This window comes from Hippoglossus stenolepis, chromosome 11, assembly GCF_022539355.2.
Source record: "Hippoglossus stenolepis isolate QCI-W04-F060 chromosome 11, HSTE1.2, whole genome shotgun sequence".
NCBI classification, from domain to species: Eukaryota; Metazoa; Chordata; class Actinopteri; order Pleuronectiformes; family Pleuronectidae; genus Hippoglossus; species Hippoglossus stenolepis.
The window spans coordinates 561,164-585,123 of NC_061493.1; the positions used below are offsets into that span (position 1 = coordinate 561,164).

At 39.4% G+C, this 23,960-nt stretch overlaps 1 protein-coding gene across 2 annotated transcripts in view; it reads right to left on the reverse strand.

Moving 5' to 3' along the window:
* Positions 1–23,960, reverse strand: part of LOC118117767 (epidermal retinol dehydrogenase 2) — a 55,810-nt gene that overhangs the window by 26,660 nt on the left and 5,190 nt on the right. For both annotated transcript variants that reach the window (XM_035170306.2, XM_035170307.2), the window contains exons 3-5: positions 18,969–19,100; positions 18,084–18,183; positions 13,026–13,170 (exon numbers count right to left, since the gene is read on the reverse strand). In XM_035170306.2, coding sequence (XP_035026197.1) covers positions 13,026–13,170; positions 18,084–18,183; positions 18,969–19,100 — 377 coding nt within the window. The remainder of the gene's footprint in view (positions 1–13,025; positions 13,171–18,083; positions 18,184–18,968; positions 19,101–23,960) is intronic.

The window sequence follows — 23,960 nt, forward strand, 5'->3', positions numbered from 1 at the left end:
CATACACTTACACTTAAGCCATTTTCAGACATGATCTGCGGGTAAAATACAGAGAATTGGCTACGGAGTTTACCCGCAGTTTGCCTTTCACACATGCACAGATGCGTTCACAACAGCATTAAATCCTCCGCATTATTCAGTCAGGAAGTACCCTTGTGGTAAATCCAGCAGAGGATCCCCTGCTGCACTCAAACATCGAATTATCCTGAATTTTTACGGACTTTATAGTAGGAGGCCAGGTGGAAAGAGTATGTGCGTAGTTCAGTGCATGTCTAAAAGCAGCCTAAAGAGGTTTCCATTTTCTACAAGAACCATCCATCAACAAGCTATGTGCACTAAAATCTGAGAAAATTAAGCTCCTTGGGAATCAAGCCCGTCTTCAGTTTCTAAATATTCCAGTGATGAGTGTCTGTACATCCATGGGTACATTGCAAACAGGAAGTGCAAATAGCCAATTTCCAAACAAAGTAACCATTATTATGATTACGCCTCAAATAGAAGACACACAATAAAGAGTGAAAAAATCCATTACCAGGAACAGTACTATTTCAACCTTACTGACTTCTCCATATCTGCATATTTCTTATATTGAAAATCTGCTGGTAAATCATAGCATTATCATGAAAAAAATGTAATAGTGCTGGTACTTGTACTGAAGGAGGAGGGGTGAAGCTGGCCACAGCCAGGGAGCAGAGGGAAACTCAAACGGCTGATTTCGCATTTGGGATACTGCTGATTTTGTATTTGGGATAAATATAGGCAATTTTTAAGCAGACCCTTTAAACAAGCTCACCAGTGTCAAGTTGTTTATTTTACCAGGATCATTTATCATGTGAATACTGCTCTCAAGTGTGTGTACTGGCTGCATAGATGAACAACACTCTACAACACTCAACAGACTTGCTACTGTGTTAGCAGCTCTGTACTGTACTAAATGATTTCACCATCCTAGCATGCTCACCACGACAGTGCCAACATGAAGGTGTTTAGCAGGTATCATGTTTACCACATTCTTATCTAACTAGAATGTTAGCATGCTGACATTTACCAATTAATACACAAACTGAAGGAAATGTCATTAGTTTTGCAGCAATTAGCAGACATTTACAGAGATTTAATCAATTTCAGAAGCAATTAATCCCAACTTCTACCACCTGACAAGCAGCTGTGAAAAAGTACTGTTTTACACCCTCAGTCAAAGTCCTCTATGTGCCTTGCTTTGGACCTGTTGGACATGGAAAACAAATGCATTTTGCTATTATTTTTCGTGCATTTCATTAGCGATGGTGACATCCCATAATTTGAATGACAGCCCTACCCACCCTCAATCTAACCAGGTATCTAATTATCCAGAATAACTAAGGTCAATTGTGGGTTCCCGATATTTGAATACAAAATTATAGCATATGAATCTTTGCCTGTAAATTTTATACCTGAAAAATAAAGTAATGTAACTGTTAACAATGGGATGTGTAAGCTACTTGAACATTATGAGAGATAGTCCTCTATTATGGTTCTGCCTACATACGGTTATTGATGTTTCATGCATTTTCGCAACTCATGCATGAAGACCTTTGCTCATAGCCAATTTACGTGATGGCAAAGATCACAGAACACGTTAATATATATTTTGAGCGTAGAGGTAAACTGTCCAGTGATGCGAAAACAATGGAGTCTAAATGTTTGCGACGCATTAACATGAGCAAGAGGACAAAAAGTGATGAAAAAGCTCAGGGTGTGTAGAAATGAACTGGAATTACAGACCCACAGTTTCTAAAAACTAAAACTTCAGCAAGTCTCCCAATGCAGGAAATATACAGAATGTCTTGAGTGCTGACTATCAGTTCCAGTTGTGTAACATAAAAAGGGTGCACACATAACTATTATCTGAACATTTACCTGCCTTAAAATGGGGCAGATTAGTCAAAGATGTTTGTAACATATTTTAAGCAGGTCAGAGCAGAGTTTGTATGACGTTCTGTGGTTATTTTAAGGACCTCTTGGGTTCAAATGTGAGAAGTAGGAAGTGACAGGCCAGGTGTTTGGCACTGGCGTAAAGCATGTGTCCTGGTGGCTTCAGGGGGCTGATGCATGGATGAAAGCAGGAAGACAGAAATAAAGATGGACACAGTCTCCTAACACTTTAAAAAAATAACCCCAGGACATCTGAGAGCACACCACAATGGTTTTGCAATGGTGTGTTTGTGTATTTGTTTTTATGGGTAAGTAAAAAGAGGAAAGAAAGTGTCATTCCAATGTCTACAAGTCTACCATCACCACAGACACCTCTGGCATTATTATGCTTTTGTTGAATAGTTTTTTCCAACTGTAGACATAAATCTTTTAAAACACCTCACTACTGCAGTTCTGCTCTCTGCTATGATGCAGAATAAAGGGACTGTATAAAGCTAAGTGGGAAAAAATAATGAGCTATTTGCTGGAGATTATGTTAAATAATTGTATTACTGATGACCTTGTATTTTGTTTCCTTAACCTATTGTGCCATGGAAACTAAAGCCTGGAATGAGAGAAAATAAAAATACACCTCTGTATTTTTCCGGTCACTAGAGAACAAACTTGATGAGCTGAGAGCCAGAATCACAACACAATGGGAAATTAGGGACTGCTGTTTATTTTCACGGAGAGCTGGCTGTCAGCCAAAGTACCGAAGACCACACCTCTGCCTCCGGTAAGGCTAAAGAGGGTGGTGTGTGTTTGTCAACAACTTGCGGTGTGGAGACTTACAGTCTGTCCACAAACACTGCTCACCAGATGTGGAGCTACTGTTGTTGAAATGCCGACCCTACTATCTACCAAGGGAATTCGATGCTGTGTTTTGGGCCGCTGTTTACATCCCTCCGCAAGCTAATTCCTCAGCAGCACTCGGTAAACTCCATGACGTCATCAGCGCGTAGAAAACAGCTCACCCTGGATCATGTTTACAGCAACAGAATTAACCCTGCAAAGCAGCAGGCCCAGATAACATCCCTGGATGCTACAGAGCTGGCTGATGTTCTCACCTCCATCTTCAACCTGTCCCTCTCAAAGGCCACAGTCCCCACCTGTTTCAAAACCACCACCATCATCCCAGTTCCCAAAAGGAGCCCAGTGACTTGTCTGAATGACAACAGGCCAGTTGCCCTCACCCTAATCATCACAAAGTGTTTTGAGAGAGTGGTTCTGGCCCACATTCAGAGTAGTATACCTGAGATGCTGGACCCTTTGCAGTATGCCTACCGCCCTAATAGAGGCACCTCGGACCCCTACAAGCCCCACTAACAAACTGCTAAACCTCGGACTCAACTCCACACTCTGTGACTGGCTGTCAGATTTCCTCACGGTCAGAATTGGAAATATAACATCAACACTGGTAGCCTGTAAGGATGTGTTCTCAGCCCCATGCTCTACACACTGTACACATACGACTGCGTCGCCTCTCACAAGGACAACACCATTCCGGAATTTAATGACAACACCACAGTCATTGGACTTATTACTGGCGGCGTCGAAACAGCATATAGAAGTGAGGTGGCAAGTCTTGTGACATGGTGTTAAGAGAACAAAGAGACATGAGAAAGGACAGGAGAACTCATCGGCTGCTGTTACATTACATTTCATTTAGCTGACGCTTTTGTCCAAAGTGACTTACAATAAGTGCATTCAACCATGAGGGTACAAACCTAGAACAACAAGAATCAAGTAAGTACAATTTGCTTAAAAAAAGCCAAACTACAAGTGCTACATTTAAGTGCCATATAAGGCATATATTAACTTAATTTTTTTAATATATATATATATATATATAAACACCAGAGTTGTCGGTGGTTTATTAGACATCATCTTCTTAACCAAGGTGTAATTGGAAGAGATGTGTCTTTAGTCTGCGGCGGAAGATGTGTAGACTTTCTGCTGTCCTGATGTCAATTGGGAGCTCATTCCACCATTTAGGAGCCAGGACAGCAAACAGTCTTGATTTTTTGTCACCTAGTGGCTAGGTGTCCCTCACAGTGAGGGAGCAGCAAGCTGATTGGCAGATGCAGAGCGGAGTGGACCTCCTGTGGTGTAAGGTTTGACCATGTCCTTGATGTAGACTGGGACCGATCCGTTCACAGCACGGTACACAAGTACTAGTGTCTTGAAACGGATGCGGGCAGCCACTGGTAACCAGTGAAGGGAGCGAAGGAGCAGAGTAGTCTGAGTGAATTTAGGTAGGCTGAAGACCAGTTGAGCTGCTGCATTCTGGATGAGCTGCAGAGTTCTGATAGCACTAGCAGGTAGACCAGCCAGGAGGGAGTTTCAGAAGTCTAGGCGTGAGATGACCAGAGCCTGGATTAGAACCTGTGTCGCCTTCTGATTGAGTGTTCCTCTGTGGGCTTGAGGTAGAGAGGGTGAGCAGCTTCAAATTCCTGGGCATCTACATCAGTGATGACCTCACCTGGACACGTATCATCACCCAGCTGGTCAAGAAAGCACAACAGCGGCTGTACTTCCTGAGGAGGCTGGGGAAATTGCATTCGGCTGCATCACTGCGTGGTATGAGAGCACCACTGCAATAGGCCGCAAGCGCCTGCAGAGAGGATCATCAGGACATCACTAGATGTTGAATATACTAACTATAAGTTGCTTTGGATAAAAGCGTCCGCCAAATGGCATGTAATGTAATCACTACCCTCTCTGCAGGAGATATTCTACTGCAGAGTCCAAAGAAGAGCCTGCTCCATTGTTAAGGACTCCACCCACCCCCAACAAGGACTGTTAACACCTCTGCCCTCTGGCAGAAGGTACAGAAGTGTATAATTTTGGATGTCCAGACTAAGGAACTGCTTCTATCCAACAGCCATCAGACAGATCAATACTCACTAGCCCTGACACCACCCTGGACTACCTCAACACACAGATCCTTCACTCTGCTCTTTGAGTCCAAGTGACAACTGACAAAAGTTGAAGTAATCCCCTAAAGCAGTCTTTAGATATCACATTCAAGAGGCCAAAAACATGTTTTTTGAGGGCACCCTGACCCTGACCTTCGACCACCAAAATGTAATCAGTGAGTCAAAGTGATCATGTGTGCCAAATTTGAAAAAGTTCCCTTGAGATGTTCCTGGGATATTCAAAAGTGTGTTTGAGAGGTCACAGTGACCTTTGTCCATTGACCACCAAATTCTAATCAGGCTATTTATAAGTCCAAGAGAAATGTGCCAGATGTAATGCACTCTTGATACATCACATTCATAGGAATATGAGGTCACTGTGACCTTGCCCTTTTGACCTTCAACCAAAAGATGGAAATGTTTGTACTAAATTTGAAGACATTCCCTCAAGCTGATCTTAAGATATCACACTCAAGAAAAACAAACACATACTTCATGAGGCCACCATGAACTTGATCTTTGGCTAACAAAATAAAATCGTTGACTCCAAGTCAATGTTCATGCCAAATATGAAATGATTCCTTGACAGCGTTCCAGAGATATCACGTTCACAAGGCAAAAAATGTGCTTTGTGACTGAATATTTGTTCCAAATTTGAAGAAATTTACTCAAGGTACTCTTGAGATTTTGCGTTCACGACAATGGATGGACGCACAACCCGAAAAAAATAATGCCCCCGGTCACTGGCTGTCGCGGAGGCATAAAAACTCCTTTTCTAGATGTCTATCTTTTAATGCTGTAGCTAAATTTAAAGAAAATTATTGACATTTCACTCAATACCATGCCTCAGTATCACAGAGGACTCCTTAAAAAACCTTAATTTCAAGGAGATCAATCATTCCGTCGATAACACAGCAGCTTTACTAAGAGTAACACTAGACTCTATAGCACATCCATAAAAAGCTTGTAAAACATAGGAAATTAGCTCCTTGGTATCATTCCAACACATGTGAATAAAAGCAAACTATGTAAACTAAAAAGGAAAAGGAAATTTTTGTTTTAAAATGTTTAAGAAGGCCATCTCAGCCCATCACAGCATAGAGACAGCTTTTGCTTCAGATAGGGTAAGGGTTTGTTTCTGTCCTTATCTTTTAGATCTTAGTGCAGTATTTGATACTATTGGTCATCACATCCTACTACAGAGACTGGAACAGTTAATTGACATTAAAGGATCTTCCCAAAGCTGGTTTAAATCATTTATATCAGATTGATTCAAACTTGTACAAATTAGAGTCATCTGTGTGCACCAAAGATAATCACGTTTCCTCAGGATTCTGTGCTAAGCCCAATTTGATTTACCTTATATATGTTTCCAGTGGTAAACATTATTAGGAAACAATGTAAATGTTCATTGCTATGCAGACGATACTCATTTATACTTATCTATGAAACCATAAGAAACTCATCAGCAAACTCAACTCAGCAAATATGTTTAGGGACATAAAAACCTGGATGCAATTTGCTCTTATTAAACTCAGACGAAACAGAAGTTGTAGTAATTGGACCTAGACACCTCAGAGGTGCATTATCTCACGATATAGCTACTTTGGATGACTGCATACAATACACTGTACTTAAACTTGTTCTCATACCTAACCTTTATATATATATATATATATATTACAGTATTCCATTAGCTTTATTCAACATCACACATACATGAACTGCACTGTGCTCATTAAGACACTGTGACCTATGCCTTAGAAAGAAATCAAGCAGCTGCCCCAGGGTCTGAAGGGCAGATAGGAAAGGCGTTGTCTTGTCTGATGAATACGCATGCTTACGCACACAGAACATAAAGCAGGAACACAATGTTTCTCACTCCAATGAACAACAACACTGTATCTGCAAAACTACTGAAGACCCACAAGGCTTCAGCCGGGTCAATGCTTGTTTGTAAAACACAAAACCAAACACTGTCAGAATGTGAAGATTTGCCCAGCTACTGTCAAAGGAGGGGCGAACCTGGGAGCGGCTCCTCATCATTGGCGGATTCCAGGGCCAAGAGGATGGGACCAGCCTGTGCACCAGCAAGGGAGAGCCAGGGCTAAGCCACGGTGACTCCCCCTCGTTATTGACCAATGAAGTTATACCTACTATTATAAGTACTGTACCCGTCGTCCGTTCGGCGCGACTCTTGACTACCCCGTGCTACTAGAAAGCCGAGGCTGTGTATTGAGTGCCCATAGCTATGTGCACATAGCTATGCTGTACCTTTTCATTGCTTCTGAATAAATACTTGTTGAACCAAACCGAGACCGGCTCTTCTCATATCTCGGGACAAAAGAACACGACATGACATCGCCCTTGCTTCCAGTTAAAAGTACCAGGGACCTGGGAGTTATCTTTCATCCTAATTTGTGCTGGGATTCACAAACACATTTCAAGGACTGCCTTTTTCGTCAACGTAAGATTGCAAAAATCAGGAAAGTCCTGTCTCTGTCTGTGTCTTTGTTACCTCCAGACTTGACTAGTGTAGATTGTTGGGCTCCACCACTGAAGCTGCTTTCAGACATTCACTGAACTCGGGAGATTCTCAAGAGTTTCTGCAGAGGAGGTGTATGTGTGCGGAGGAGGTGCACATGTGAAGGCACATGACCAAGTGAGAGCCTCTGGAGTTTCTGCAGATGCAGAAGTCAATCTGAAAAAAAACAGCAGGGGATCCTCTATAGCAGGGGTCAGCAACCTAAGGCACGCGAGCCATCATTGGCACGCGGCGCCATAATCATTGGCACACAGGCGATTTCTTATTAAAGAAATGTTCAAAGGTTTTGCCGTCACGCAGCCTGTATTATTTAGCTTGATTGATGTTAACACCTCCCAGCCACTAGGTGCCAGTAATGCGCCATAGGCTGGATGCCAATCGCCATTAAATAATAATAAGAAGAAGAAGAAGCCTCCCAGCCGGCGCTGCTCGCATTTTCCCACATGAATCTCCGTGAAGTGCAGCCGTTCAGGTGTATTGGTGATGGCATGCCCGCTAGCTAAAAAAACGAAGACACGGGCATTTCAGCCCTCATGGGCAGAAGACTATGGCTTTGTTTTTCATAAAGACCGTGCTGTGTGCACGCTATGTTTTGAAAATGTTGTTTGCCGAACGTCCAGTGTTAAGCGCCACTTTGAAACAAGGTACGAAAGAAGTTTCAAAGATCAGGCAGACAAGGGAGAATCAATCAAACGTTCAGGTATGGGAAGCAAGCCAACTCTCTCAAAGTCTTTGCCACTGCCAAAAACCATGCGACTGAAGCAAGCTTTCACAATTCTGAATATGATTGTGGTTGGTGGGGTTAATGACAAACTTATTATTGCAATCATAATGAGATAAACATGTTTCTTTAAAGTGTTGTTCTATATATAGCCAATATGGATGGAATAAAATGACATGTCTGTTGGAAATATTAATGTGGTTCAATAATAAAACTTAATATAAACAATTTTTGATATGGCACACTAATTAACAAGAAAATGTCACATTGGCACTTATTGTCAAAAAGGTTGCCGACCCCTGCTGTATAGGATTCACCACGAGCAAGTGGGGGGTTGATTGCGCTTCTCACACGCAATGGACACATATGATGACAACTAGATTGCTTAGATATACAATATGCCACCTAACATATCCTACCACTATTGGCAATAACTCTATCATTACTGCCCCCTTCATCTTTGTCTGACTTTTTTTTTAGGTATAATTACTTAGAACATTGATACACCTCTCCATTTCTGTTGGACACCATCCTTTCTCATGAATGTTGTAAATATTGTTATTTACTACTCACTGGCGTTGCACTTTTGTCTGTCCTGGTAGAGGGATCATCACATACGGCTCTCTCTGAGGTTTCAGGTTTCTACCTTTTTTTGCATTTTTTGGGGGGTAGTTTTTCCTCACTCTTGTTGAGGGTTAAGGCTGGAGGGTGTCACACCTGCCCTATGAGTCAAATTGTTATTGTGAAAATGGGCTATGAATATCCAATTTGATTGCACCTGAACCAAATGAAAAAAAAAGACCAAACACGAAAAAAGGGAGACTGAGTATGTTATATTTTAAATTAGAATTGGAGATGTGTCTCTGATAAGAAAATCAACACTGAATAATGGCTTGCCTCTCTCTTTCTCTGTTTTGTTACCCTACTGCTCCATTTCATGCACCATAAAAATATTATGCTCCATTTTTCTCTCAGTTATGCTTGATGTTTCCTCATTAATTTTCATCACATTTTCTTCCCCCTGGCGGTACCTGGTTTTCAGGGCCATCATTACAAATAAGACTTTATTCTTAACTGACTTGCCAAGCTAGATAAACTACTATTGTCACCTCTCCACTCTACTCCTCTCCCTTTGTTCAACTCTTCTCCTTCTCTGTGATGATGAGTCTCTGCGCACTGGCCCAGAGCTAGCATTCCTTTATGTATTTCTGTATGGACTGTTAAACGCTGACAGATACAGATACACCCACCTCAATAAACCCAGGACAAGGAAATCTATAGGAAACTATCAACACAGGCTGTGATTACAAAAGGACAGAGAATACTAACTTTGAAAAAAAACCTGAATGGAGAACATTTTGTGATTCAAGCCAAGCTAACCTGAAGTTATAATACCCAGTAATTTGGAGCCAGTATTGAGCCGCAGAGACCATTATTGACTTTGTGATCAAAGAAGAATCAACATTATAGTTAATGGTGTCTGAAATGTGATCAGTACGGATGACTAAAACTGGTGACGTCCTGGCTGCAGTTCTTATATATATACACACATATACATATATATACACACATATACATATACATATATATATATATATATACATATACATATACATATATATATATATATATACATACACACATATACATATATATACACACACATATACATATATATATATAGACACATATACATATATATACACACACACATATACATATATATATATATACACACACATATACATATACACACATATACATATATATATATATATATATATATATATACATACATATATACACACACACAATGTGTGTTTTTTCTCTCATGGTGCAAGTTGGCCTGCATGTTGAGTGTAATGAATGCAAACATGTCTGCGCCAGAATGAGGCTGTGATTGGTGGACTACAAAGAGGCCTTGCAGCTGATGGGTCCACCATTCCATATCAGAAGACTAAAGACAGCACGGTGGAGCTGCAAGGGGACTCACGTCCTCCTCCTCTCTCAAACTGCAACATAATCTCCTTTGTTATGTGAACCAGCAAGCTTTAGATTTATTATTTGTCAGACAGTAGGAATGGACTGCCAGTTTATTTTCACCACATTTTCTCCTGTTAGTTAGGACATTTAGTTATTGCAATTTGATTTATTAATCTTTGGATAGGTATAGTGATATTGGATTTCAAGATAGCTCTGTTTGCTGTTTGGCCTTTTGTCCACTCTGAAGTTAATAAGTTATTTTCACTTTGTGTTTGCTTACATGCACACAGAGCATGATTAGAAATCAAGAGGTGTTTCATGTGTCCCATTATTTACATAGCCTGTGACAGCCAGCCATAATGGCAATTTAAGTCATTACCAAAACATTTTTGCACTTCTGTTAGTAAACTTAAGGCCTCTAAACTGGGGTTTTGTGCTGTACTATTGTGTGCAGCGATCTTTGCCCAGGTGTCACTCTCTGTCTCACAAACACTGATCATCTATCACAGTCAGACTGACCAGTCGGTGGCTAATTTAAAACATTCATAAACGTTGCGCATCACAGTGAAAATATTCTACTTGTTGATTTATGGCAGTCACTGATACAGATAACGCTGCTTAGAAAGAAGAAAGAATAAATTCAATTAAACATTCAACAGGTTCCAGATGTAAATGTCCTGGGGTCAGTTCAGAAAGTTAATAGAGGCTAATTTATACAACAAGAAAATAATTTATACAACAATAAAAATAATCCAAAGCAGCAGCTCAAACTCCTCCATGAACCAATTAAAATAACAAGCTGGAATGAAAAAAACAGCACATCAACAAAATAACTATATTTACAAAATTCATGAGAAAAACAATGCCCAACACAACTTTCATGCTGTATCCCCTAATGCTTGGCTAATACACAAATATTGTACCAGCACATTATGGGATTGTCATCATAAATTTCTGACACTGTCAGAATTTGTCTTAATCTTTGAGAAACTGTAACAGTACAATAACTTTTGTAATTACTCCAGTTTGCTGCAATTTTTTTACCTCACAAATCAACAAAGTATGGAATTTGACCAAACCTCTGTGTTTTTTCCTTACTTGTATATTTTCATTCACTTTGTCATTTCTTTGCACAAAACTAGTGACATAATAAATAATCCATCATCCAACAATGATGCAGGCTCCTGGATCTTATGCTGCTTACATGTGCAGATTATTGTGAATGATAATTTATAGTTCATGTAAAAACTATTACTTATATAAAATAACTAGGGCTGTCAAACAATAACAAATTTTAATCAGATTAATCATTACATTACATTACATTTAGCTGACACTTTTATCCAAAGCCACTTACAATAAGTGCATTCAACAATGAGGGTACAAACCCAGAACAACAAGAATCAAGAAAGTACAATTTTCTTCAAGAAAGCCAAACTAAAAAGTGCAATAAGTAAGTGCCATTTAAGTGCTACAAAATATTTTAGTTTAAACTAGGAAGAGATGTTTTTTTAGTTTGCGGCGGAAGATGTATAGATCACAGGGTAGCTGTGATTAATCACGATTAATCCCCATTTCTAAATGCCTGATAAATCCCCATTTTCTATGTATATTGTTGTGGGAACAGAAAGATAAATGACAGAAGGCGGATATATACATTTAACATTTGTTTTTTTATTGATGACAAGACCAAATGATAGAGTTATTAAGATTGAAAAATTAAATTAAATAAAACTAAAACATACCACACCATAATTAAATGTGGCTGTCTCTTTGCTTTGCTTCTGAGCAAACATAGGATGATGTTATTTAGAACATTTTTTTTTTATCAAACTCAAAGATAACCTTTATCCTAAACAATTGGGGCATCTTAGCCTAGCAAATATAGTATGGTTGAATAAAAAATTTTCTTTTCTTTTTTAAATCAAACAAGCAACCTTTACACAATTAAATGTGAATGTGAAATCTGAATCTGAGCCCATCTGCAGAAGCAGTGTTGAGCCAGTTCACACTTCAAAAGAACGAGTTCCAAGTTCAGTTCATGTAGATGAAAATGAACTAGTTCACGTTCATATTGGGCTGATGGTAAATGGTTTTGTATTTATATAATGCTTTTCTAGTCTTGATGACCACTCAAAGCTCTTTACAGTACAGTTTTACATTCACCCATTCACACACACATTCATACAGTGCATCTATTAGCAGCACTTTTTTTGTTCTATGAGGGGCAATTTGGGGTTCAGCATCTTGCCCAAGGACACTTCGGCATGCAGATGGGGAAGACTGGGGATCGAACTGCCGACCTTCAGGTTGGAGGACGACCGCTCTACCCCTCAGCCACAGCCGCCCTGTTATGAATCGATGGTGTCGGATCATGTCTGCGTGTCGCTCCGCTCACTTTAACACTGAGTCCTGACTGTGAGCGTCTCGTGTTGTACTGAGCACAAAATGATGACGAGTCATTTTCATGGTGTTTAAATGCAGCGTCATAAACTCTGGAGCGAATCAAACAAACACTAAGTTACTTCATGTGCTGATCAGGTCCTGATAACTAGTGACGAGTGTTTATTAGTTCAAGTGAGAGCAGAGTGGAGGAGGACACAGAAACTCCAGCTCGGTACAAACCAACTGCAGCTTCTGCTCAGTGATCAGGACGCAGCGGCGCTGATCACTGATCAGCTGAGACCAGAGAAACTCTGTGTTTCACTGTTCTTCTACAAAGTCACTGACCGGCTGCTTAACATGAACGAGCTCTGATCTCACTGCGTGTGTCGCTCTGAGCGAGTGAGTGGGGGAGGGTATGGGTACATGGAGCGGGTCATTCCGCAAATGAATCATCCTATGTTAACGTGTTAATTTTGACAGCCCTAAAAATAACACAAACAAGTAACATAGAGAGACCTACTTGGTTTGACATCCATCAAACATTCCAGTGTTGATGAAGTATGGACACACAATGGTGGTCTTGATGCCATCCATCCCAGTCGCCAGTAGCTCCAGACCCACAGACTCTGCAAAACCTACTGCTGCAAACTTACTGGCACAGTAGTCTGCAGGCAGAGGGGTGACGGGGAAAGAAAGAAGCAAGTGACAAGGTCAGTTATGCTCTTATCAAAAGCTCAGGACAGGAAATTATTAATTGCTTTGGATATTTGATATTTTTGATTCTGAATTGCCTATATGTGTATATATATTTTTGAAAAATCCCTGAGAACACAGCATTTTGTTTAGTTCAGTTTTGTTTTGAGACTAGAATACAGTGAAGGGACACTCACATGTACCTCAATTCCATATGAATACCTACCACATTTGCTCATCACTACATAGCAGTAATGATTACTTACATTAATGATTTTGTAAAACAGCTACAGATGTTGTATAATCTGACCTGAACAAGCTTACAGCTGATAAAATACTGTAATCTTTGTGACAAATATTGGTGAGAGTTTTTCTCAAGACAATGTTCAACCAAGTTACCAGTCATTGGAAAGAAAATTAAAATTAGGAAAGAGACAAAATTTGATGTGTGTTGAAAAGGTTTGGTGACGATTTGCTGTACAATCAACTTTTAGGCATAAAGTATTGCAATCTAGCTTTGGCAAGTCAATTACAATTTAAAAGATTTGAAGCCTGTTATCAGTAGAAAAGGAAAAACTCATAACAGAAGGTTTAAATTAACAATTAGCTAGACAACAATCAAAGCAGTTTTCCAATGTTCTACTGGCTGGGCTATACTTAGAACTGTTGTTTCTAAACAGAAGGGGGGGGGGGCTGTGGTGGGTATTGAAGTGTGGCCAGGGCCTTTATTTACCTCAGCTGAACAAGCCAACAGGCTATTATTTCTAATATCTCTGGGGCATATTTTGTTCTTCACCCGTTTACCCAATTTAAGTTATATGGTTCAATCAAACTTAGCACCCCTTGTGAATGTTTCAAATTTAAATCCCTTTTGTGTTAACCATTATATTAAAAAAAGGGTTTTACTTTAATTTGTAAGAGCAACCTCTATGGAAGAGATTCAAATTATGTCGCCATTGATTGTGAATTACTGTTTAGCAGATTGAATTAATGATTTAAGACTGGAAAAGAGACGAGCACTATTAAAGGCTCAGTGGGTAGAATTTAGTGACATCTAGTTGAAGTTGCATGTTGCAGCTGAATACCCCTCACCTCACCTTCCCCTTCCAAACATGAAAGAGAACCTGTGGAAACCTCTAGTTGTCAAAAAAACTCAAAGGTGTTTAGTTTGTCCAGTTAACTGTAAAAAACATGGCGACCTCCGTAGAGAGGACCCGTTACCGATGTAAATATAAAGTATTAAAATATAGGGCCCATTCTAGGGTAAAGAAAACAACAATTCGTACAATTTAGTACACACTAGTAAAAACATCACCAGGATTATTTTATATTCAATTTCTGCCAATAGATCCCTTTCACCTAAATCTTACATACTGGACCTTGAACAAAGTGTACTCCACCAATCAGGCATCTTCAGTGCTGCAAGTCCACCCCCAAAAGAAAGAAGATTTTTTTCCAGAGTAAATAGATTTCCCTGGAATTTAATTTAGATCCTGGATAGCATATGGAGTTCCTGCAAAGGTGTCTATGTCCTGGGAGAGGCCTTTCAGTGGAAAAACAGTTTTGGATAAGTAATCCAAAACTGATTCCAAACTGACCTTACTCAACTATTAGCAGGTTAAGTAACCTGACAGGAAAGTCTGCATTAATTATTTGGAAACTATTTTCCAGCAGGTGAGTAATCTTCTGTCAGTTAGTCAAAGCTAACAGATTGACTTCTAAACACAACCCTAGAGTTAGGAAATAGACTTATTTGATGCACAGTTAGATGAGAACAGGGCTCAAAAGGACACTGAGATGTGCAGTACTGGCCAGTCTGTTTGTGAAAATCATACCTGAAGTCAAATACAACAATAATAAAGAAAAATGGTTCGGAAATAAGTTACATAGGTTAACAGCTACAGAGGCCACAGTCCCTGCTTCCTAAATTTGAAAGATAACTGTTTCAATCTTTACTTCAATTAGTTATTTGTGGATTTTTCCTCTCTCTTTACAAATCTTGAAGCCATAAAACAAAAACAGTCTAGGGCACCGTTGATGGGCATACTAAAGGACATTTACAGCATTGTTCCGGAGCCACTCCTGCATTATCTTGGCAAGGTGCTTTGGGTTTTTATCCTGTTAAGAGGTGAACCTTTGGCCCAATCTGAGGTGCTGACTGCTCTGGATAAGTATTTCACCTTTGGCCCAGTCTGAGGTGCTGACTGCTCTGGATAAGTATTTCACCTTTGGCCCAGTCTGAGGTGCTGACTGCTCTGGATAAGTATTTCATTAAGAATCTCTCTGTACTTTGCTCAGTTCAGCTTTTCCTAAACCCAGACCAGTATCCTTTTCGCCGACACTAAAAACAACCCCACGGCTTTATGAGCCACCAACAGGCCTCAATGCTGGGATGGTATTGGTCAGGTAATGAGTGGTACGTGGTTTCCTCCAGCTTCAGGCTAAAGGGGTCAACCTTGTTTTCATGAGACTAGAGAACCTTGTTTCTCACTATCTGAGTTCTTTAGCTGTTTTCATGTGTCTTTCACTGAGGAGGCAATTCCATCAACTCTGCCACAACACCCAGAACAGTAAAATGCTAGTCATAATTGTCCTTCTGGAAAGTTCTTGCAGCTCCACTGGAGCTTAGCCAGAGGTACCATCAGGTTCTTGGTCATCTCTTCTATCAAGGCCCTACTCCCCTAATTACTCGGTAATAAAAATAATTGGAAGCTGTAGACTGACAAATTTATAAAGCATTAAAGCAATGCGATACCAAATAAAAATATTTTTGACAGAAGAAGATTGAAAAATCATGTCAAATCTGACCAACACACAACCATTTGTGTCCCATAGCTGTCATGGTATCACGGTATCTGAAAGTATTAAGTATAGTGTGTGTAAGTATCAGTGCAGTAGGAAGGGTTGGGCAGGATTTGGACTTCTCTTCACACCCAGTATGATGAAAAGGCTAAAGTTCAAAAGCAGTTTTGAACCGTAAGAGCAGGTCTTTAGAGAGAAGGTTTATCACACTAATTTAGACAGATAACATTTCTGTTATGTACACTGATCAACAGTGTCTGAATCCCTTACTGACACTGGCCCAGTACACACCTTGTATTAACATCGGTCCTGAGAGATCCTATCACAAGTGGCCAGTGTAAAGTACGTGTGTTCACACCTGGTATTAAAAGTCGTCCTGAATACGTCTCCTGTGACCACTTGTGATCGAATCTCACTTCTCATATATTCGATTCAAAATAAAACTGCAGCGGCTCAAAGGACCTCAGCTGGGTAGGAGGTCCTTCATATGTGGCCCAGGACAGATTTGCGTTCACACTGTTCACAAGAATGTGGAGACAGGTGGCCCAGACCACCCCCGAATGTGGTCTAGCGTGATCGGATCGACATCTAATCTTAATGCATTCACACCTGTACTTAAAGATGTCTGCTTGTGATTGGATCACAAACAACACATGAGGTATGTACGTATGAGGCCACTGTGAATATTTCATTGAGGCTTCTGCCTGTACTTTGGTTACTCTGTGGTGCTCAGAGGTTAAATCATTCCCAACATTGAGTCAGAAAACGTTCTACTGATAGAAAGACCACAGTGAAGTGTTTTTTCTACAGCCAAAGCCCAATGGGTTACAATAAACACTGGAGTGAACATTGATCAGATTTAGTTCATCTTTAATCAATCCATTAAGAAAATTGAATCAGCCCCAACAAAAATCCTGCAAAAAAGGACATCTAAACTCTGAGCTCATCAGCCCCCTCATACTTAAGTAATGACCAGGGGACACAATTTTAGTGGCTTCTTAAAATTATCTGCAGAAGAATCAATACATGACATCCTCCCTGTCTGCTACACCACTCCTCAACTGAATTTTCCGGAGGATTTGTTTCTGTTTTGAACACGTCTGAGCTGAAAATCTCCCGCTGCGTATTGTGTGTGTGAAAGACAAAATGCAGAGAAAGTCCGAACTCAATTCTGCACAGATTGTGTCTGAAAATGGCTTAACACAGCTTATCCAGTTTCAGAAGAGGCGACTTCTTCCATTCAATCATTAACGCCATTGTGCTCCTGAGGTGTTTTGGTTTTTGTCCTGACATACAATGTGAATTGTGGGACCTTATATACACACACAGGTGTGTGTCTTTCTAAAAGTCCAATTAGTTAAGTATAGTTACCACAGAAGGACTCCAGTCATGTTGTAGACACATCTCAAAGCGAATTAAAGTACCAGGGCGCACCTGACAAAAGCAAAGGATCTAAATGCTTTTCAGACATTTCAGATTTTGAGCTTTTTAATAAATATGGAAAGTAATAAATCAACTTTCTATTTATTTTGTATTTAACAAAAAATCTTCAAGTACAATACCATTTCTTATTTGAAGAGTCAGGTACAAGGCATAACAACTGCAAATGAAACATCTATTTACATACACAAATACCTCTAGTGCTAGATTGTGCTCAATGTTCTTTTGCATGACCTCCAGAGGAACTCCAGGGAATTGGGTCCAGACTTTCTCCAGCGGGAGATTGTGTACCCAGACACCGCTTTTTCATTCGGAGATATTTGTATTCTTTTAGGGTTTTTTCAGATTTTTATGCCTGCTGCCAGTGGCCAAAGGTCTTATATTTCAAGTTTCCCGTCCATCCCATTCTTGTGAACTAATCATACGTTACATAAATAATTTGCATTAGCAAAGCAATACGGTAAACCCTCAGCTGCAGCTACTCATCTTCTTCTGGTGCTGAGTATTGCTAAAATAACATACGCGCTACTGGTTCTAATCATGGCTCTAATCACGTAAAACAGTTGCACAGAGGGGGTTTAACTCATGGCACTCTACTTAAAATTGAAGGATATGAATGAAAACAGAAAAAAAAAACACACACCTGCCAATCCATTGACTCCTACAAGCCCGGCAGAACTGGCAATGCTGACAAGATGTCCGTGATTGTTGGCAATCATAGCAGGAAGGAAGGCCTTGTATGTCTGAGCAGAGAGACGGACAACAAATAAACCACCAAACACAATATAGGCAGGGATTTGATTCTATGCATCAACTCAGGACAACTGATTTTCTAAATGCATCATTTAAATATACTTAAAGAACATACAGAAGTTGTTTTGATTAACTATAACTGGGCACTCAGAGAGCGCATAACTCCACCAAGACCCACTCCCCTTATACAGCCAAATTTGTATTTACTAGATCCATATTTTTGGGGATCTTCACCATTGTGTACACACTCATAGATATCAATCCCCTAAAAATCGAGATCCATTAAGTAATCTCTGAGAAATAATTTTTTGGGGAAAAACACCTTATCTGGCAATGTAAAAGAAAGTGAAAAAATAGATTAAATGACAAACAAACTTTTTCATATTGTGATAATTCCTTTCATGACATCATCATAACATAATTTACACATATGGTGATGAATGATTGTTAATATAAAACGTAAGATTGTGTCTCTAATCATATCGGTTGCAAAAGTAAATGCAATACTACATTATGTGAATTTTTTTGGCTTCATAATGATGTCAACATCTTATTTCAATGCTGCACTTGAGCCTCCATGCAAAATACTTTCACCAAAAAATAAATAGGAAAGTTCAAAGGAGAGAAAATGTTACATTTAAGCAACAGTAGAGTAAAGTCTCCATGAGAAAACTTTTGATCCCACAACTCTGAAAAAAAGCTCAATACAAAGCTAAGCAGACAATAAGCAGAGTGATGTTCAAGCTAACAGTTCTCCCTACTACGTTATACTGACCCAGAAGTGAGCCATTGTGTTGACCTCCACTGTCTTCTCAATCAGGGAATCTGGAGCATCCATGAACTTCTTTCCTGTCACGATGCCAGCGTTATTCACCAGAATGCTGACATCCCCCACCTCTCGCTTTACCTGCGTGGAGCATAGAATCAGAATCAGAATCAGAATCAGAAGTATTTATTGCCAAGTAGGTTTACACCTACCTGGAATTTGCCTTGGTATATAGGAAAGCTTCGGTTAGTTATGATAAATTGAATTAGCTCAGTAAACTGTTAGAGCAGAGTAAAATCTAAGCTATAAACTTAGACAATCTGGTCACAGCTGTGTATTTTATGAAGTCTGTGGATGGTTACTGACACTGCATGAATAGACATCTGTTTTAAGGTCAGAGGGTCCCACTTTTACTGTGTGTAATCAGGCTGATTATTAAATATTCTGTGTTTGACATGTGATCAGATTAATCAGTAACAGCTGATAGAGAAGCAGAACATGGGATTGCCACACACACCACTGTTTCAAACAATAACCACAGTCAGGGCAGCAGTGATCTTAGCAGACAAACAGCATGGCAATGTTTGCATGCTAATGTGCTTTGAAGTACATCTGTGCTGACAATCAATGTGTTGGACACATATGGGTAATTTCTCTGCCTGTGGAGCGAACTGAATAGACTCATGTCATCATCACTGCTGCTAGCTACTGTTTCTCTCTGAAATATGTGTCATGCAGGCTGGAAATTGTCTATCAAAGGTAGTTTAGAAAAGGTTAAGAAATGCAACAATGTGCCGTAGACATATTCACTTCTTCTGCTCTTTACCTGACCTCTTGATTATCCACACTCATTAGAAAAACACAACTTAATTCGGCCTTTTAATGAAATTCAAACATGAAGCGAACTACCCAAACAAATATATTTTGCAGAAACACGAAAACAGACAATGATAATGAGAACAGCACCCCGCCGAACAAATCATGTGGCTGGATTAGAGTTAGAGCCACGTCAAGTTATGTTAGAACTACATAACTTGAAATCCTGCAAAAATTTGCAAATGTTTGGTAGGCCGAGCCCACTTGTCAATTCGGAACTTCAGCTTTTAGTACGCAGTAGCCCCCAAAGCATTCCTACCAAATTTGGTGAAATTTGGTTCAGTGGGGTTTAGCGGCCATAGATTTTGGGAGATTTTAGCACACCTTTTGGGCAAAACTCGAAATGCTTTGCTCCGCATGTTTCCTAACAGGATACACACATATCACCTAAGTTTGAAGATGATTGGACCAAATGTTGATGAGTTATGTCCTGTTAAGCTCCGCCCTTTGCGAAAAAGTTATGTTTTTTGACCAATCCTGCTCATTTATAACAGAAATGTGTATCTCAGTCTCACAATGCTGTGTACCAAATTTGGTGTTGATAGGATGAAAAACCAAAACGAAGATGTCACATCACTGTTTTTCAATTTATGCAAATTAGCACAAAAAAACATCATTGTGGACTTATATAATCTCATTGGCTTTTTTGTAGAGCACTATTGGCTGGACTTGTGTCAAATTTCAAGTCAATCTGAGTAATGGTGTGAAAGGTGTGGGCTGCGAACTATTTTTTGTTTCAAAGATTGATTACAGCACCACCATAGGGTTGATTGAGATCATGTTTAACAGTATGTATATTATATACACCTTTTCACTGTAGTGGTTTGTATGAAATGTTATAAGTAAAGTGCAGTGCCACAGAATGATTGTACAAGCAAGTAAAATCTGTTTTGTGCATAAGAAAAAACATTTGTACATAAGAAAACTGTACATAAACACAAATGTGCAAAAAAGTTATTTTCTGGTAATTTGATTTATAAATCAATTTCAACTGATATGAAAAAAATTATCATAAGATTTTTTTCCATATCGCCCAGCCCTATGCTCAGGACAGATGTTAACATCAAATCTACGTTTGTTAAAGAAGAAAAAGAACTGATTTTGTGTGTGTATTTGTTACCCAGCAGTGCTATGAGAGTTTAACCTACAGTAGTTAGCACTGATCGGCTCTTTGTTGTGGTAGCTGCATTGAACCTAAGCTGTCCATATACAGTATAATTAGTGAATGTGTTAAACTAGTCTGGAATGGGAATAAAAAAGCATGTATATTTTCACAATGTAAGGTTGCCGTGTTATGTATAAAGCAGTGTCTCTTTTGAATTCAATCTATGTTCAGACGTCTGATTTTCCCCTGGCTTTGATAGTTTTCTCCCATTTCTTCTCCGGATCCTTAGCTTTGTCTACACTACTCCTCTTTCATGTAACGTAACACACATTGATGATGGAAATTCACTGCAACTCCTCTTCTGTTTACATCGATTCATATTCGCCACAGCGGCACCACCAATTGCACCACTCAACTCTGCACCGCTATCCTCAAGGCCTGGTGCCGCTTCAGTCTCTCCTCCATATGCCGTAGTTCCTCTACAGCAGTGGTCACCAGCCTTTGCGAGCCCAAGATCACTTTTTAATTCCAAACTTAAGCCGAGATCTACCATTACATTACATTTCATTTAGGTGACACTTTTATCCAAAGCGACTTACAATAAGTACATCAACCATGAGGAACAAACCCAGAACAACAAGAATCAAGAAAGTACAATTTCTTCAAAAAAAAAGCCAAACTACAAAGTGCTATAAGTAAGTGCCATTTAAGTGCTACTAAATTGTTAGTTTAAACTTTTATTCAATGTATGGTCGGAAGAGGTGTGTTTTTAGTTTGCGGCAGAAGATGTGTAGACTTTCTGTCCTGATGTCAATGTGGAGCTCATTCCACCATTTAGGAGCCAGGACAGCAAACAGTCGTGATTTTGTTGATATCTTCCAAAAAACCCACTTAGGAGGGTCATTTCTGTTAAAGGCTGAATGTACACGAAATAAATATACACAAAGAAAGGCAGTTGTGCAAATTTTTCGATTCAATGCACAATATTCAAATTAATATCAATTCATATTTACAATGCAAAATATGTAGCTTCTCAGTTCCACAACATGTTCTGCAGAGGAGCTGCTACTGCAGCACAATGTTTAAATATAGGCTTTGATTTGAATATGGCCACAGATATGATTATTTCCTTGTATGAAAGAAGTCCATTGTACTCAAATAAATACCGGTACTACACAGTATGAAGCCGTGCATCTTCCGCTCCAGCAAATATTTCACAATAAAAAACGCTTTTAAACAAGGGAATGGATTCCATCAACAGAAACGCTTGAGTGCTTTTATTTTGAAAAGGCATACAGAAAGTGTTGCAACCATTTGTTTGTGACATAAATTCATCAGATAAACATTAAAAATCAGTTGAAAGATCATCTTCTCTGTTTATTCTGCTGTGAACTACAATGTTAATCTCTCTATGACAAAAACATATTTACATCACTTCCCGAACCCATTTCAAAGTAAAAGCACTCCAGCGTTTCACCTTCTGAATCCACTAATTTGTTCCAACGGGGCTTTGTTTGTTATCGACAGACCGAAAGATGCGCATCTTCATACCGTAGAGTACTGACATTTACTTTAGTACATGAACCAACTTGTTCTTGAAGGAAATGCAGGAGATAAACCTGCAGCTTATGTACTTATGTACTTATGTACTGCAGCTTATGGTGTGTCCGCAAGTAGCGGACACACAGCGCGTGTGAAAACAGACAACCGACACACAGCTGATCTGCGGCGCGACGACAGACAGTGAGTCCAGAGAGTTGGGGGATCGACAGTGAAGACTGCGAGATCGACCGGTAGATCGCGATCGACGGGTTGGCGACCACTGCTCTACAGTGTATTCAGGCTTATTTAATACACTGTCAATATCGTTTTCTTCCATATCTACTGGATTATTGTCTTCCAATTGTTTTGATTCCACTGCCCCCATTAATCTGACTGCACACAAATATGCATAAGTGCATGTTGTAGTGCTAACATAGCCAGGGAGCTGGCAAGTCTTACAGTGACATTAAAATCGTCATATAATGGACTTTGGCAACAAAAGATCCAGTATATCTCTGTGTAGGGCAACATGGTGGGAAATAAAACATTGTTCATCTTCATATATCAATATTGTAAAAATACAAAGCAGGTTGAAAATAGGCAAAGTTCCTCTTTAAGATGCTGAATCAGTGCTGTGGTTTATAAAGCAGTTTCCCCCTCATTCCATTTATGAAAACTTAATACTTGAGGCATCTGTTCTTTTTAAATCAAATTACAGCACAGAGGGTCTTTAGCAGGTTAGATTGCAGATATTATCTAATAAAACAATGTCACAGCTTTTGGTGTAGCTACAGCTTAACAGTCATCGAGTCTTTTATGACAGTGGTTCTCAACTGGTCTGTCGTCTGGACCCACCATCACCCCTTAATGACAAGTCGGGACCTAAATCGAGGAAAATGTTCAACTTCTCAAATTTATTTAATGAAAAGATGGTGCAGTTTGAACCTGAGATAGTACAGAATAGCACAGTATGCCAACACAAAAAAACAAGTTTAATGATAAACCAAAACAACCAACAACCGATGCTAGAGAGGGAAATATTCCCTTTTACACTCAATTAGCTGCATTTTAATTAAAAACCAAAAAGTACATTTTAAGGACACAAGGTAATACAACATACTTAACAATTCAGTAACTTCAGCCTTTTTTAAACAGACTCAACAGTGCTTTCATGCACAAACATGAAATAAAAAAGTCCAACTACTGAGAAGTAATTTCCAAAAGACTCAAATTATGTAGCTTTAGCTGAGAATACTCACTCACTGAATCTATGACAACCAACACTGCACTATGGAAAAAATGCAGTGTCTTGAGTAGCTGCTTTTATCCACAAACTCAAAATGAATTAAACAAAAAAATTCAAGTATACAAAATTAACTTTTCTTGTGATTACCTTATCAGTAGGTCAATACTGAAAAACATTGTGCTTTGAAGAAAATTAAGCAGCACTCACTTCAACCTTAGGTGTAACACTGACA